The sequence below is a fragment of the Protopterus annectens genome, chromosome 11.part0 (genome assembly GCF_019279795.1).
Source record: "Protopterus annectens isolate FY-2018-M chromosome 11.part0, PAN1.0, whole genome shotgun sequence".
NCBI lineage: Eukaryota > Metazoa > Chordata > Ceratodontiformes > Protopteridae > Protopterus > Protopterus annectens.
In genome coordinates this window covers 138,535,804-138,552,768 of record NC_056745.1, presented here as the reverse complement: position 1 = coordinate 138,552,768, position 16,965 = coordinate 138,535,804, and the positions used below count along the sequence as shown (strand labels likewise).

Genomic DNA, 16,965 nt, shown 5'->3' with positions numbered 1-16,965 from the left:
GTACTGCTGTAGATAAGGGGGTCTAAGTTGTTCTGATGGGCCCAGATAGAGAATCTCTTCCATTTACTGGTGTAAAGTTTTCTTGTGGTAGGTTTGTGGGCTGCAACCAAAATTTTTTGAACTGGAGAGGAAAGCTAGAGATTTCTAGCCATCAACGGAAGTGGAGAAACCAAGCGGTCAGATTCAGGTTCAGGAGATCTGGATGGGAGTACCCAGACAGATGGGACAACAGACCTGGAGATGGATCCAGAGTCCATGACGGACAGACCAGATGAGACCAAAGGAAGGGGAACCACACTTGACGGAGCCAAAAGGGGGCAATGAGGATGACTTGGCACTTCAATCTCTGTGCTTTCTGGAGAAATTTGGGAATGAGTGGGAAGGGAGGGAAAGCATAAAGCAGACCGGAGGGCTAAGCATGGACTAGAGCATCTTTCTGTGACTGTCCCTGTGGAGGGATCAGGGCAAAAAACTCGCTGCACTTGGTGATGGAGGCAGACGCAAACAGATCAAAGCAAGGTTGACCCCATTTCTAGAAGATCATATTTGCCACTGCAGGGTTTAGCGACCACTTGTGAGGCATTAGGATGGTTCTGCTAAACTTGCCTGCTAGAATATTTGACTTCTCTGGAATGTGCATTGCTATGAGGAAGCGATATGAAGAGATCGCCCAATTCCACAACCTCATGGCCTCTTGACACAAGGGATAAGACCTGGCTCCCCCTTGCTTGTTGATGTACCAGACTACCGACAGGCTGTCTGTCTGAATCACAATAGTTCTGGTGAGGAGAGAGGAATGGCGGACTTGCAACGCGAGAAGCGCCTCTCTCATCTCCAGAACATTTATATGCAAATTGGTCTCTAAGGGGTGACCACATGCCTTGAACTGTCTCTCCCAGGTACTGCCTCCAACCCAAGTTGGGAAGCGTCCATGGCCACAGTGGCTGAGGGGGGAGGAATGACAAAAGGCTGGACCTGGAGCAGGTCATCTGATTGCATCCACCAGATGAGAGATTGTTTGCATGCCCGGGATATCCTGATATGGTGGCTCAGAGGGTAACGGTGAACACCCTGGGGGCTGTGGTGAGACCAAAGGGCAGTGCTCGGAATTGAAAGTGATTGGCTCTCAGCCTGAAGCAGAGGTACCTTCTGGAGTGCCTGTTCATCTTGATGTGATAGTATGCATTCTGAAGGTCTATAAAGCACATCCAATTATCTGTCTACAGAAAGGGAAGAATGGACTGTAGGGTGACCATTCGGAACTTTAAGTTGGCAATTGACTTGCTGAGGAGTGTAAGATCCAGAATGGGTTTGAGGTCCCCCTTCTTTTTGGGCACTAAAAAGAATCTTGAGTAAAAGCTGGATCCAATCTTGTCTGGGGGGATGCTTTGGATGACTCTTTTTAAGAGCAGCTTCACAATCTCTGACACTGCAGACTCCCACTGATTCGGTGGGACATCGGGGAGGATCTTCCTTGGGGGAGGTTTTTGGAGAAAGGGTATAGAATAGCCTCTGGATATGACCTTTAACACACAACAATCTTTGGTGATGGCTTCCCAGGCTGTTGGGTGTAGAGACAAACGTCCCCCAACTGCCTCCAGAATACAGCAGTCAGGCAATCCTTCAGGACAGCTGATTGGGCCTGTCTGACAAAGACTCTTGTGACCCCTGATTCAACAGAACCTCCTCTGCCATGAGGGCAGTGTCTGTTACTATAACTGTTTCCCCTTCTGCCTCTAGGAGAAAGTTCCCCTAATGAATCCTGGAAAGGACCCTGTGACTTACAGAACCACAACTTCTTACCTCCAATCTGGTTTCTAGAAAAGGACCGTTGTGGCTTAGAGAAGCGTATCCCGATGGCAGACAAGGTATTTCCATCCTTTTCACTTTGGGAGAGTGTGTCTTTAACCGTTGGACCAAAAAGGGTTGATCCATCGAAGGCAGCATTAACAAAAGATAACTTATAGGGTTCTGAGAAATCACACAGCCGCATCTGGGTGTAGTGCCTGACCGCAATGCCTGATCTGGCCACCTGTGATGCACCCTCTGCTGCATGCGAGATTAACCTCATGGATGTGTTGGCGGCCATTCTTGAGGAATAGGATTTCTGATCCTTGGCAGACATGGACTATGGGACTAAGCTAGAGAGTTCCTTAACCAAGTCCCTCTGTAGCCTGTTTACATGTGCCAGGTAGTTCAGCGCTAACAAAGCGAAGGTCGCTGAAGTCTAAATCCACTTTGCGAACCTGTCCAAGGCCCTAGTCTCCCTGCTAGGAGGATGGACAGTGGAGCTCTGCTGGGCTAGCTCCTTCTTGGTGGCAGCTGCAACCACCATGGCATCAACTGGGATCCCTTTAGTCCAATGTGGTCAGTCAGAAGGGGCACTAGGGATCTTATCAGGCTTAGGGATCAGTTCCACCGTGTCTGGTTCCTTTCACACTCTGCGGGACACAAAGTCGATAAGGGGATCCATGGGGGGGGGCAGCCAAGAAGTAGATGGGCCTGACCCAAAGGCTTCCAGAAAAACAGATTTCTCTGGATTACAGCTTTTGGAAGACCAACCACCCTTCTGGTGATGAATTTCCATGATGTCTCCAAAGTAGACATTTTCAAGTGGAGATCTGGGAGACTCTTCTCCTTCATTAAGATTGGTGTCCTCAATGAGGGATTCCACACGGGACTCCAGGTGTCTCCTTTTACACATATGCTTCCAAGGAATCTCTTTGGTGGGGTGTTCTGGAGAGGTACTGGAAGACTCAAGGGGTTCCACATGGGAAACTGACTACAATTCCTTATGGGCAGGCTGTCCCAGAGGGGACAAATTAGATGTCTCAGGCACAGAAGCAGTTAAAGAGGGACCAGAGTCCGAAGCAGGTACAGCCTGGGTGCAGAGAGGACCCTCTCCCCCACCGTAAAGGTTGAGGGAGATTGGGACACCCCAGGCACCCTTGCCGAAGCTGTCAACGGGAAAGCTTGAAGGCCCCAGCCACCCCTAGACCTGAGTGGGGAGTTAGAGCCAAGCTATCAAGCACCAAAGCCCTGAGAGGAAGAGACAGCTCCAAGAATTTTGTAGCTGACGTCAACTCCTTGGACCTAGCACCGTAGCTATGGCTCTGAGAATTGCTAGGCTCTGAAACCATTGGAGTTGGGCAAGACAGGGAGACTGTTGGAGTCGGGATAACTATACCAGATGGCTCCGATCTCTCAGTTTCAGAGAGGCTCAGACCCAATAACTCTGAAATCTGGGGTCAGATTGAAGAAGGACCAATAGGAGTGAAGGCAAAGATTTTGCTCATGGATCCAGGAGGGAATGGAGCAGACAAGATCCCCAGCTGGATTTGTGCCTTGAGGAATTTTGCATCATGCTCTCCACCTCAGTTCTGGAGAGGACCTAACAGATGAAGCCACTAAGGCAGGCCTGGAAGAGGGCCTAGGCTGTTGCAAGAGAGGAGACTTAGGTCTCGACGACACAGATTCGGGGGAGAAACTATGGCTCTGACAAGGAGGGGAGCCTTGAATGACTATCGCAGCTGAAGTTGTTGGCTCCTCCGGATTTTGGGGGGAGGATACCTGGAGAGGCAATATCTGCTAAGGGTCCTCTTCCAATCCTTATGCTTCTTAGAGGGGGGGTTGAGCCCCTGAAGTGGAATAGATGGCTGAAGAAGAAGAAGAGCCTGGAAGGAGACCCTTCAAAATAAGCTTGTTCTGGTAGTCAACAAGTGCCCGTTGGTTAAAAATGGCACAGATGGAGCAAGCAAAGTCAAGATGAGCCATCCCCTAGACAAACTACACACTCAGCATGTGCATCAGAAATGTGAACCGTCCCCTAGGCAAACCAGCCGTCCCCTAGGCAAACTACACACTCAGCATGTGCATCAGAAAGAGGGATCTTATGCCTACAAGTGCTATTTTTTTTTTTAAAACCAGCAGTTTAGGGTCAGCCATGGTCTTGCAACAAAACACAAGTCAGTAATACCACAATAGGAAAATACAAATACAAACAAAAGTCTGCAGAAAAACACACTTTTTTTTTTATACAAGATAGTCTCTATATCTTTCTAAAAATTAAACCAATAATTACTCCAACTATTTCAAATGGAAGGGAAGGGGTAGGGAAGGGTACAGGAAAGAAACCATTAAAAATGTTCTTTTCCATGACAAGGAGGAAGAAAGAAGGCTAGAAGAAACAAAAGAACCCAAAAACTGAGAAAAAATATTAACAGAAATTTTAGAGAAAACACTCACAGATAAATGAAATCCCCCGAGGAGCTCAGAGTGAAGAGAATCCGATGCTTATTGAAACACAGCAAATGAGATCTGGGGGATTTGAAGGAGAGGGAAACATGGGTAGGGGAGGATCTCAGATGTTGGAGCCTACAGCTTTAGTATACAGCCGAGTTGGATCCGATGCTCAGATCTGAAACCCATAGGTTGAAGAGCAAATGAAGGCAACAATATCAGATTCAGTGTTTAATCAAGTTTCTTATTAAGAGCCCTCAAATGTTAACAGTTAAAAACTTTTCAAAGATTTTGTGTGTGCTAAATATGTTTGTTTACAATCAAAATATATCTCCCATTTAGTAAATTTACAGAGATATGATTCATTCTTCTAGGGACTGGCACATGTGTGGGATAATGTGCAGGCAAGCAAAGGGAATCAATAAACAGGTGGCCTATACGTTTCTTAAAAGATCTTGCTTTTTAGTGTAAAAAGCAAGATAACATTCCCCCTACAAAGGATTCATTTATGTATTAGTTAAGAGGCGGTTGAGCAGGGGGATTAAAAAACTACAAGCTATTGTTAATACGAGCTTACGCATAATCAAGTTTATAAGTGTAGCGTAAGTAACTACTATAGCTCTTTGAAAGGGAAGAAAAAAACATGAGAACCTGTTGTTAAGAAAACACTTAAGGAATAATAAGCACTGATTTGGGAGGCACTTTCAGAATCTTCTTCGGGAACGCTTCCTTGGTAGCTTAATGAAGAAGTATAGTCTAATGAAAACTATGTTAAAATGTACTCTGCCTAACTTTCAAGTATATGTATTGGAAAAGACTTTCTTCTGGAAGTGAAAAATTGCTCTTAGGGAAGTGGGTGGAGGTGTATTTCATTGTGGTAGCAGTGAATGGGCAGACCGGATAGATAAAAAGAGTTGGCTAGAAAAGCGAAGTGTAGTAATACCCATTATAGCATATGGTCTCTGCCACTGGAGTGAGGGTAAGACTGGTGACAGTTAGGGCCTGGTTAGGGGGGCTAAAAATAGGCTACAATAAAACTAATCGATAAAACTTTCTTTTACCAAACACCGTATATATGTTAAGCTGCATTAATTAATCAATAATTCAATCAAACAATTACAACCTTCATTTTACAAAATTTTAAATATATCTCTCATAGAACATTTTCAGTTAAGTTCCCTATTAAGCCCCCCAGGAAACAATGTCCTGTATTTTAAAATAAAAATAGATTCTTTCTTCCTTGGTTTATGTTTGATACCTTCTAGTGTACTAAACCTATCATTCAGCTGTTCTAAGACTGTGGATTGTAATCCTTCGGGGTCTCCATTGTGGCATAAATTAAAATGTTCTGCTACTGGTCTAAACTGTTTATTTTTCTTAATGTCCCTTACAAAAATGAGCACTTGTTTGAACTTAAGCTCAGGTTCACCTTCTGAAGAATTAATGACCGGACTCGGTGGTAACTAGGAAAAAAACATTGTCCTCATTAGATTCCTCATTGTCCTCTGAAACAACAGAAAGGCCTCTTGCCAAACTACCACTACAGCCATGCACTGGAACACAACCACCAGAATTAGATATCTGCAGAACACTCTTAAGCAAGAAAACCAGTCTTATAAGCAGCAGTAATCTGATTATCAGCTGAATGATGACGCTTCTGTTTCTTTTTCTTGGTAACTTCACTACTAGATAAAATATATGATGACAAAGTATTATATCTGGCAAAGGGTCTCTTACCCTGGACTACTCCTGCATCTAAAGGGTTTGTTTTCCTCATACCTGTGCCAGCCAGGTATTGGAACAGCCTGGGAGGATCTGTCTATGTCTATCTGTGTTCTATGGTGGCTGGCAAAGCTACACTAGAGGGAGATGGGGTAAAAGGTAAGTGGTCTGCAGGCTGAGCAGTGTACCCCAACGGAATCTTCAACTGTAGGCCAAAGCAAATTTTTCTTTTTTATTTAGATGAAACCGAATTTGATGGGGAGGTATCAGAGTTAGGATCCATCAAGTCGGGGGAGAGAACATCGGCCAGAATAATAAACTGACAATACTGAATAATGTATCACAATAATAACTCAAAGTTTCTTGTAATAAGCATTTCCCTACACAACTACACGTTGCCAAACTGTTCTATTATCACACAAACACACAAAAAAAAAAACAGTTTAAAATTTATTCAAAATTCTTTTACAACTGACAGACAACCGCACCCTCAGACTCAAAAAACATATTTATTTCATCATGGTTTGGTGTTTCCTACATTTTAACAGCATTCTGGGACTATTTAGAGCTTTTTAGATATTTTTATATGCAATTTCAGACTCTGACCACACGGGGGCTGGCATTTTGAAATAATTCAGACTGTTTACTCTGCCTCTAAGTATCCCAGAATGCATTGTTAGTCTCAAAAAAATTGCATCAGATCTGCCACGTTTTCCCTTAAGCTGCTGTCACTTCATTGACTTAACAGGCATTCACTGCTGTCTTAAAGTCCCCTACTTTTGGTTAAAATGTTATCCTTTTTCAATGACTACTTCAAACACAAGCAGTGCAAATGCTACAGAACAGAACTGAAAAGTGCATTTTATTGCTTTTGTTTCTTAGAAATGATAACTTGCTTTCTTTTGTGAAGGTTGAAATCTAGTTCTTCAAGGCATCTCCCCTCCCAATTTACACCTACCTTCCCTAGCTGTCAAAGAGCTAAGGGTAATTTGACCCATTATCTGCATGTGATTGACAGCTCACAGCAGGTGACCAGAGTAATGTACTGTTTTCTTGTCAGCCTTTCCCCCCTTACAGTGGGACACTTTTTGTTGCACTCCTCCTGTCAAATTTAGAGCTGACATCATCACGTGCGCAATGACGTCAGCTTCGTCAGGCTACCAGCCAGTAGGAATTGAGCTCAAGGAGCTTGCGTCATAATTTCTGGCTGGCTGAATTGCAAGCTGGCAGGCCACGCTGAAACAGCGGGAATGGGGAATAGAAGAGCTTGTGCAGGCCAGGAAGCTGAAACAGCAGTTCGCCGAGCCGAGAGGAATAACTACTCAGGATAAAGAACCAGTGTGTGTGTGTGTGTGTGAAAATGCCCCCATATAATACACTTGGTGGCTAGAGGTATTCAGGCTCAAACCCTGTACCTTTGGTACAGGGTAAAAAGAGCCTACTATCCCTAGCCATCACCATTTCTGGGTGAGTTGAGAGCTATGATAAGAAGTGAGAACATTTTTTTTCTCTAACAGTTGAAAGTTATGCTCTGAGCTTTGTCCAGATTTTTTTTGTACTAAGAGTTGAGAGAGCTATGATGAGAAGTGAGCACACAATTTGTATTCCCCCATTATTGTTTTTGTGCTAACAGTTCAGAGATATGGTGAATGAGAAGTGAGAACTGAATTTGTATTCCCCCATTATTGGCTTTGTTGTTTGCCCATTTTTTTTGTGTTGAGGTTAAGAGCTATGTTGAGAAGTGAGAAATGAATTCACTAAATGATGGCTATTAAGTTTCAGTCTTCCTATTTTTCAGGCAGCTGCTGATTTGGCATAGTGGTATGTTGTTCTGACTGTAGTGCATAGAGTCCTGGGTTCAAAACCTGCCAGTAAAATGCATGTTGGTAGCACAACATTTTATTCTATCAACTTTACAAAATTATACAAGCAATGTTTAAAATGTGTCCCTGGTTTTTGACCTTTTGTCCCCCCCCCCCAAAAAAAATGAAATTGAAAATAAGTGTGAGATGCTGTGCAAGATGCCTATGACTTACACTACTGTCATTCTATTTATAGTGTGGGTGTGGAAGCAGACTTTTATGATGGAAAAGTTCTGAATTGGGCAGTTTTGTCATTATTGGTTCATGTGTTTTGTTTCATTGGCTACAGTACAGATTGCTGGTAAAATGTTCAAACAATAAATTTAAAATGCGCTCTAACGTGTGTTGTATTATGCAAGGAATATAATTTAATAAAGTCAGGAAGGTGTATAAAGAAAAGAACACATGTATGTTTCTTGTTTTGTGTGCAAGGGGCCAATGATTTGAAAACAGCCCAAAGGTAATCTTTATCCACCACTGGCCAGATGCATTTTCTTTGGATGTGGTGTGGGTTTCAATGTTGTTTCAATGAATGTGAGTTTCAAGGGCAAAGTTGATTGTCAAGCCTATTTTCACTGTGAGACAGTATTGCTTTGTTTACCTGATTATGTCTTAGTGTTTCTGCATTGTTGTGCTGCATTGTTGAACAGCTAGCATCTCTTTTTGATTGATATGAAAATGCATCTGGCTTGCGGGCTATGTGCCCTGAATACATTTTTCTGCCATGTGGGCCCCCCAGGCATAATCTGATTCATCCGTTGTTAGTGCCTGCCTGTCTGTGGGTAAAGTGAATGGCTGTCCCTTGCTGTGGTGACAGGCCTGTGCCAACCATCAAAACTCCTGTTGCAGGCAGTGAATAAGGGTAATTAATGTTTCCAGGCTGTGGCAGCGTTGAGTCCAAACACTTTTTAGATACCAAGGTAAAATAAAAACAGCAACTGCTAGCATATACACACCAAAACATCTCTAGAAATAAAGTCCTTGTAGTAAAAAAGAAGACGCTGATGGCTGTAATCTCCAAAAAGGCCTTTACCAGTGCACTACACAAGCGCTTTCACAAATGAGCTTCTTCAGGTGTACATTCAGCACTACAGAAACACACCCTTTATACCAACACACATAATCACCTGATCAAAAGTTCATAATTACAAAAACTATAAAAACCAAAAAATATATATATAATGACTTCTCAAATACATACATAAAATACATTCATACTATTTATTTGAATGAGCTGGATAGAGTGACTGGATTTTTGAGTAAGCGAGGTTATGATTACAAGACTTTAGCTAGGAACATACCATTAGCTGCTAGTAAGCGAGGTGCAGAGGCTAGACCCTATTTTTCTAAGAAAAGACAGCTATTACAATGTCCGGAGAGTAAGTCTGCACATACCAGGCTAAGAGTGTCCCTGAAGTATACAGCTGATGTGAATAGATATATTGATATCATCAGGAAACACTGGCAGGTTCTATTGACAGATAGCACCATAGCTGGTATAGTTGATACTGTACCGAGAATCAGTTACAGGAATGACAAATCTATAAGAGGAGATTGTGTTATCCTAAGGATGTTAGGCTAGATGGAGAGTACACTGGTACTATTCAATGTAGATCATGTAGTTGGTGCAGTTTTATAGATAGTGGTCTGTCATTCCATCATCCAGACCAGGGCAAGCACTATACTTTTCAGGTTTCAGCATCATGTGGTAGCAGACATGTTGTTTATCTAGCTAGCTGCAGGGTCTGTGCAAAGTTTTATGTTGGCAAGACAGATAGACACCTCAGAGAACGCATTAGAGAACATGTTTACAACATCAGGAAAGGTAGTAATACGAATGCACTTGCCAAGCATGTAGCTAGTACAGATACATCTCATGTTTTTAGCTTCAGAGTCATTGGTTTACTTCATGAGAGCCTTAGACAAGGTGATGTCTGTAATAGGACTGAAAATTTGGAAGCTACATGGATTATAAAATTGAGGAGCAGTGAGGGGCATGGGCTTAATGAATGTATCCCTTTAAGACCCAGATTGAAAAGGAGGCCGTTGAAAAGATAATTTTTTGAATATTAACATGATGTTTTTATATGTATTAAATGTGTTTATATACTTTTTAGTATGAATGTATTTTATATATGTATTTGAGAAGTCATTATATATATATATTTTTTGGTTTTTATAGTTTTTGTAATTATGAACTTTGATCAGGTGATTATGTGTGATGGTATAAAGGGTGTGTTTCTGTAGTGCTTAATGTACACCTGAAGAAGCTCATTTGTGAAAGCGCTTGTGTTTTGCACTAGTAAAGGCCTTTTTGGAGATTACAGCCATCAGCGTCTTCTTTTTTACTACAAGGACTTTTTTAGATACCATTGTAGTTTCCTCATATGCAGTCTGGCATATGGAATTAGCAGGATGCAGGATGCCATGAAGCCCAAAGCCTGCAGAATTTTTCTTGCAGATAACTCGGTCTTTGTTGCCAACATTTTGAAGTAAGAAGTCAGTTGCCTTTGTTTGTCTGGCATGAGATAAGCCATCTGGGCAGTTGTATTTAAGCTTGCACCCAGGAATATTATCTCTTGAGAGGGTACTAGTTTTGATTTATTTTCGTTTACTGTGTACCCTAGGCAAATTAGTAATCTTTTTACAAACGCCAGATTCTTTAGTAGAATGTCCTTGTTCTCTGCTTGAATAAGGCAGTTGTCCAAGTAAGGATATATTTGAATTCCTCTTTGTCTGCAAAATACAATTACTGGTGCCAGGCATTTTGTGAAGACCCTGGGCACAGTAGATAAGCCAAAGGGCAGTGCAGAGAATTGGTAGTACGTTGAGCCAGCTATGAATCTGAGGTATCTTCTGCAAGATTGTTTGATTGGGACATGCAGGTATGCCTCTTTTAGGTCCAAAGTTACAAGCCAAGCCTTCTTGCCCAACATGGGCAGAAGCTGCTGCAGAGTCAACATTTTGAATTTTGGAATGTCCAGAAATGTGTTTAGAATAGATAGGTCCAGTATTGGTCTCCAGGCTTTGTCCTTTCTGGGTACCAAGAAAAGTCTCAAGTAAAATCCTTGTCCCTGCTCTTGCTGTGGTACTCGCTCAATGGCCCTCATGTCCATGAGGGATGAAACTTGCTTTTGTGCCTCTTCCCATTGATTGTATGGCAGGTCTGGCATACCTTTTGCCCTTGGCAGGGTGTGAAAGTGGAACCTGTAGCCCTGAGACTATATTCAAGACCCATTTGTCCTGGGTGATCATGTGCCAATTTTGTGAAAAAAGTGCTAGTTTTCCCCCTAAGGGGGCTGCCAAAAGAAAAGTGTTTGGTGCTGGCAGAGGAAAGTCATTGGGACTGTTTCCTGTATAGCTGTGATTTGTCTTCTCTGCTTTTGGAGGTAGAAGCACCACATTGTTTAGGCCTGTATGAGCCTTGGAGCTGGGATCTGCCTCTGGGGCGTCTGTATCTGCCTCTTTGTGGCCTGTCTGACACTGGAAAGGACCAATTCTTTGTGGGCCAGTTCCTGCTAAATCTGGGTGGCTGCACCTGTAAGAAATACTTAACTGTCTGCATAGATTTTGCTTTGTCCTCCCTTTTCTTCAACACCTCCTCTGCTTTAACACCAAAGTATCATACTGTAATGGAGCATCTAATAATTTTGCTTTAACATGATCAGGCAGATTCTGTTCCTTTAACCAAGCATGACTCCTAATGACAGAACCCATAACAGCGGCCCTGCAAGAGGCCTCCAGAGAATCAAAACCACATTGCAAAGTATACCTTCCCACTTGTTCAGTTGCATGCAATAAATCCTGCATTTCCTTGTTTTCTGCACATTCAGAATTTGTTAATATTTTCTGTTTAAGCAGTGACAGTAAGTATTGCTGATATTTAAGCATATGAAATTGACAATTTAAAGCCCTCTCAGCCAAGGTAGCTGAAGTGTAAACCTTTTTCCCCCATCTGTCCAGTGCCCTTGAATCCCTATCAGAGGGAATAGGGTTTTTTGCAGTGGAAGCCTTGACCCCTTTGGAACCCTGAGAAATAGTTTCTGGGTCAACAGCAGGGTTTTTATAAAGAAATTTATGTGAATCTGGAACCCTGCAGTATCTGTCTGGCTTAACAGGTGCAGGGGGTAGAGTCAGGAGACAGGCCGGACTCTGAAAATACATCTACAATGTCTAAAACAGGGGGGATAGCAAGAGGCCTGTGCTGAGGTAGTAAAGGAAAGTCTCTGAGCCTTTTCTTAGATTCTGAGTAGTTTTGGCTCTCCCATTGGAAGTGCTCCCTCATGGTATGCATGGTTTCCCCAAAAGAATAATCCTCAGGAGGAGAGGCTGAAGGGATAGATTCTTCAGCAGCAGAATCCTCATAGGGAGGAAGAGAGTATTCCTGTTCAGAAGAGAGTCAAACTATATCAGGCAGCACAAAATAGGGCTAGAAGTGCATTCAAACAGGGGCTGTGTGTAGAATTACATTTTTAATTCACTAGGAAGACTTCTCTTACCAATGAAGCAAAGAATGCAGATGAAAATGCAGGCAATCCAAACTTTTCAGTAGTCCCTCAAACAAATGCAGTCGACAGGATACACGTACAATGAAAAGGAGTTCCGCACACCACATGGATTTTATTAGGTTGAGTGGGCTGGGTAAGGCAGGTCTCACATCACAATGTGGGAGGAGCACTGGCTCTTCTATACAGCATGCAAATCAGGCGGGGATTACATCACTTTGGGGGAGGAAACATCCCGATAGCTAGAGCAAGAGCAGATGGCAGATGCAACATCATAATTTCAGAGCCAGCTACAGGTTTTTCAAGTTGGTTTGCAAAGTGAAACAAAAACAGTATAGAAAGCTAGGAAGCAGAACAGGGAAAACAGTTGAGTGGGTTATTTTTTAAAGCTGCAAGGGTGATTTTTTTAAGCTTTATCAAAGAACAGGGACTGGAAGAGTCAGCAGGTTGCGGAATCTGCTTTAATATCCTGTTGTTTTTTCCAGTAGACAAAGTCCAAACACCAAAGCAACCACTGAGCCAAACCAGTGTTAAAAACTACCTCCATACACTTTAACCATGTTACACTGCAATAAAATAATGTTTAATAGGAATTTTAACTATATTTTCTTGACAGAGATAGAGAGCAAAAATCTTTACAGTATATTCAGATAAGTTTATATGGAGTAAAATTGTGATCCAATGTTAAAAACACACAGAGCAGAGTCACACATATAGCAAACAATGCATAGATGCTGAAAAAAATCTAAGTTCTGCAATGCTTTCCTGGAAAAAAGATGAAAATAAAGTAACAACAGTAAAGACAGGCGTGACTAATTTGCAGTTCTGACTGCAAAAGGCAGCCTTTACTGTCTAACAGCACAAATACTTAATGCACTTTTCTGAGAAGTATTGACCAATTTCTCAGAAACAGTAAAAATAAGCATTTGTGAAAGATAGATGCCAAATAAGCACTTCTACAAGTAGAAATTCCAATAGGAATTACTGTAAACGCTAAGAAATAAAAGACTGAAATAAATATTTCTAAATAAACATAAAAATAAACACAGAATAATACATCTAATAATAAAATGATAGGAAGAGGAAGAGGGTTCCCAAATGGGGCTTATCTGAGCAGTATGACAGAAAAATCAGCACAGGATCCTGTAAGAGTCAGAGGACTTTCGTCTGTCGATAATAGAAAAAGACTGAACACTCACTTCCTGTGGCAGCTGAAGGCTTCCCTCTCAGAAGATGCTCAGCCAATTAGCTATCACAAGAAGAGAGAGGGAGGGTGCCTCGGCTTTTGAAAGATGGCCAGTACTGTGTTACTTTGGTGAAGTAGTGGGGATGATAAACATATGGCAGAATAGAGAGTTTCAGGTTACAGACCAAGTATCAGTCTTAGTCCTCTCTTCCAAGAGCATTTTTTTAGGCAAGTGACAGGGAACTATTGAGGTTATACAGAAACTAAGTGATGTAAAGTCTCAAAATCGTAGCACTACTAAACGTATGTTTGGCTCTTACACTGGTTGAGGCATGTATAAAGCCATGCAGCAAACACTAAAGGAAAACATAGATAGTAATGATTTGCCATTGGAAAACATCCTTCTAGGGAAAATGATTAAATACTGTCAATTAAGTGTTGACCTTTTTATTTCCTTGTATCATTTCAGTTATAGCTGTATAATTCTGTGCGAACTGTAAAACAAAACTCACTCACATTGATATAATCCTCATCCTGGAATGTATCATATTGAGCTAGTATGTGTTTACATTAATCGGTACAACTCTGTGACAAAATTAAACTGATACTTGCTCAAGGAAGCTAGGAAAGGAAACAAGATACTAGGCACAAATAATTAGACAAGGAAAGGTAACAGAATGGGAAGAGGCCAAGAAGACATTTAGATTGCAGGCTAGTGACTGCCTTCCCTATCAGGGATTGAAATCAGAGTATAGACAAAGAGAAAGACATAGGGGAATCCTAAACGAAAGACCTGCACTGGATGAGTTTTTAATTGAACCTAGAAAACAAGCTGATGTATGGTCTGTAATGTAAAATGCTTACAACTAGGATTGCGTTGGAGTGGTTTGTTTTCATTTATATAAATGTATGATTGCCTATGTAGTAAGTGATGGGATGTGTTTTGTTCAAAAAGGCAGGAATTGAATATTTTATGTAATACTGCTTAGGTTATTTGATATATAGTGATATATGTGAAGTATAATGTTTGTTATGTTAATATAGTTTGATTACTTTTATGTGAATGCAAATTTGCCTGTGTCACAACTGATAATTCAATAAATGTGTTTGGAAAAAAATAAGTAGGGCATATAAAATATTGCAAGATAACTACAGGAATTAATCAGAAGAGGTCAGAAAAGATTGGGAAGAGACATATTAGATATGCAACTCACAAAATAGTGGGAGAACAAATGTATGGCTCTCCCAGAAGATTTGGGATTTTTGCCTGGAGGTGTTTGCATAGATACTTTTATACCCCAGATAGACTCCAAAGAATTTTTCCTCAGGTAGATGGCAATTGTTGGAGGTGTAATGGGTAAGAAAGAGGTAACTGGGAACATATATTTTGGGAATGCTATAAGTTGACAGACTTTAAAAATTCCCTACACAGTACTCTGTCAGGAATACTGGGAGGAAAATGAGTGCAACTAAGGAAATATTTTTTTTTTAGCTGGGATTCAGGATCTGAATTGGCCAGACATAGTAATGCCTTGTTAAGTTTAATTCTGGTGGCTGCCAAAAAGCAATTACTAGAAAATGGAAATTAAAATCTACACAAACTATACTTGAAGTAGTGAATATTGTAACAAAGATAAAAGAACAGAAAGTGTGATCTTTAGAAAATGGTTAATAGTAAAGTACATAGATAAAAATGGCACTTGGCAGTCCAATAGCAGGAAAAAGAAAAAAAACAAAATAAACTTAAAAAACTCCAAAACACTTTTAATATAAAACAAATAAACGTGGTTTAGCACTTTTGTCAGTACGCTGACATCTTCTGAAGAACACCACTGGCAAATTAGCTTCAGTGAAAGTCTATGACATGAAAGGGCTATATATGCCAAATCAGAAATCATGTCTCAGAAAGGAACCAGAGGAGTCAGGAGTTGTTAAAAGAGTTCTGGAGGTCCAGAGCATTGGCTGTAGAGAAGATATGCTTCTACCAAAGACTGTTTGTAAGAGGAAAAATGTGATACTCCTCTCTTGCCTGGGTGCAGACCAGACCCAGAGACTTTATATTTATTTTGTTTGTGTTCATTTCTCAAGTTACTACAAGGTACTGCATTCTTTTTTCAGACCACAGACATTGCATTGATTTGATGAACTCAGCCTTTTCATTACAGTCTGAAAAAATAAAAGTGGTTTTAACAAAGACTTGCATATAAGCTGTTTAACTCTTCCACAGCCATTAGATTCTGAAGAAGAGGAGGACAGTACACTAAACAGTGAGAAACCTGATGTTAAAGAAAAGAAGCAGTAATACTGTATATAACTATGAATTGTACTCATTTGTGGAATTTGTTCCCAATGTTATTTTTATGCTGTCCCCATCATCTCTGAATTCACAAGTACAGTTTACCAAATAAGTAGATCTGTCAACTTGCAATGTGAAATGGATTATCAACTGAAGGCAGCATTGTGAAACTTACAGCAATATAAAAATGCAACATTGCTACCCTGTGCTAATGTTTGATCTGTGCTGCTTACTTTACTAGCAGTCTGCATTCTCCCATTCTCCTCCAGAAGAACAATGCACTCTGTCGTCTACTGTCTCTAGAGGCAGCAGTGTTAAATTGCTATGTAAATTCTCACAACCCACAGCTACTGGCAGTACATGGAGACTCCAACAGAACAAGCTTAGGAAAAAATTCTAGTAGTTTAGATTTGCACCACTGGTTTATGGTCAAGCTTCTAACAGAGTTCTAAAGCATGAACTCTCTCAATTTCTGTTAATATTATGGACAGATTAAGAAGTGGAGAAAAGGGTGAAATGCTTTGCCTCTCAAAACACAAGGACTTATGTCGTGAACTAAAACACATTGAGATACAGTGATATGAAAAAAATGTACATTTCAAATCAAAAGTAATATGTTTTTGTTTGCAGTTAAAAGCAGCTGTATATTGGGTAAGCATACGAATGACATAGGTCTCAAAATGTTTCTTCCATACTGTGGTTATGTTGACTAAAGTTTCACCATGCTAATTTTGTCAGACAGCATCATCTACTTACAAAAGTTAATCTACTGTTGCAGATATAAAACACTAATTAAAATGACCACTATTGGTGTGCTGTACTTCACAGTGATTTACTACAAACAAGTATGACTTTTTCAGAGATTGTCTTAGGACAGTTACCTAGTGATGCTGCACAGAAATAAGTTCTTCTAGGTGAATGTTGTATCCTGTCCTTGCCATTATGTTGGCTGTCTTCCAACGGTGTTAGCTGTTTGTTTTCTTCATCTAGGTATGCAAGCCTGAAACAAAACACAGATGGACTGAAAAATCAGATCTTGCTACTAGCAACATTTGAAAACGTGTTCCCTTCCCCAAGAAGTCTAGTCAAATGCTTAATGAACATATGGCTGAAGTTATAACATATGTTCTATGAAGTGTCACCAATATAAATAAC

The 16,965-nt window shown here is 40.9% G+C and overlaps 1 protein-coding gene across 5 annotated transcripts in view; it reads right to left on the bottom strand.

Annotated features, from left to right (window-relative positions):
- The window catches only part of LOC122815212 (voltage-dependent L-type calcium channel subunit alpha-1C-like), a 2,602,552-nt gene that overhangs the window by 214,507 nt on the left and 2,371,080 nt on the right, over positions 1 to 16,965 (bottom strand). For all 5 annotated transcript variants that reach the window (XM_044087523.1, XM_044087521.1, XM_044087522.1 and 2 more), the window contains one exon: positions 16,692 to 16,810. In XM_044087523.1, the coding sequence (XP_043943458.1) occupies positions 16,692 to 16,810 (119 nt within the window). The remainder of the gene's footprint in view (positions 1 to 16,691; positions 16,811 to 16,965) is intronic.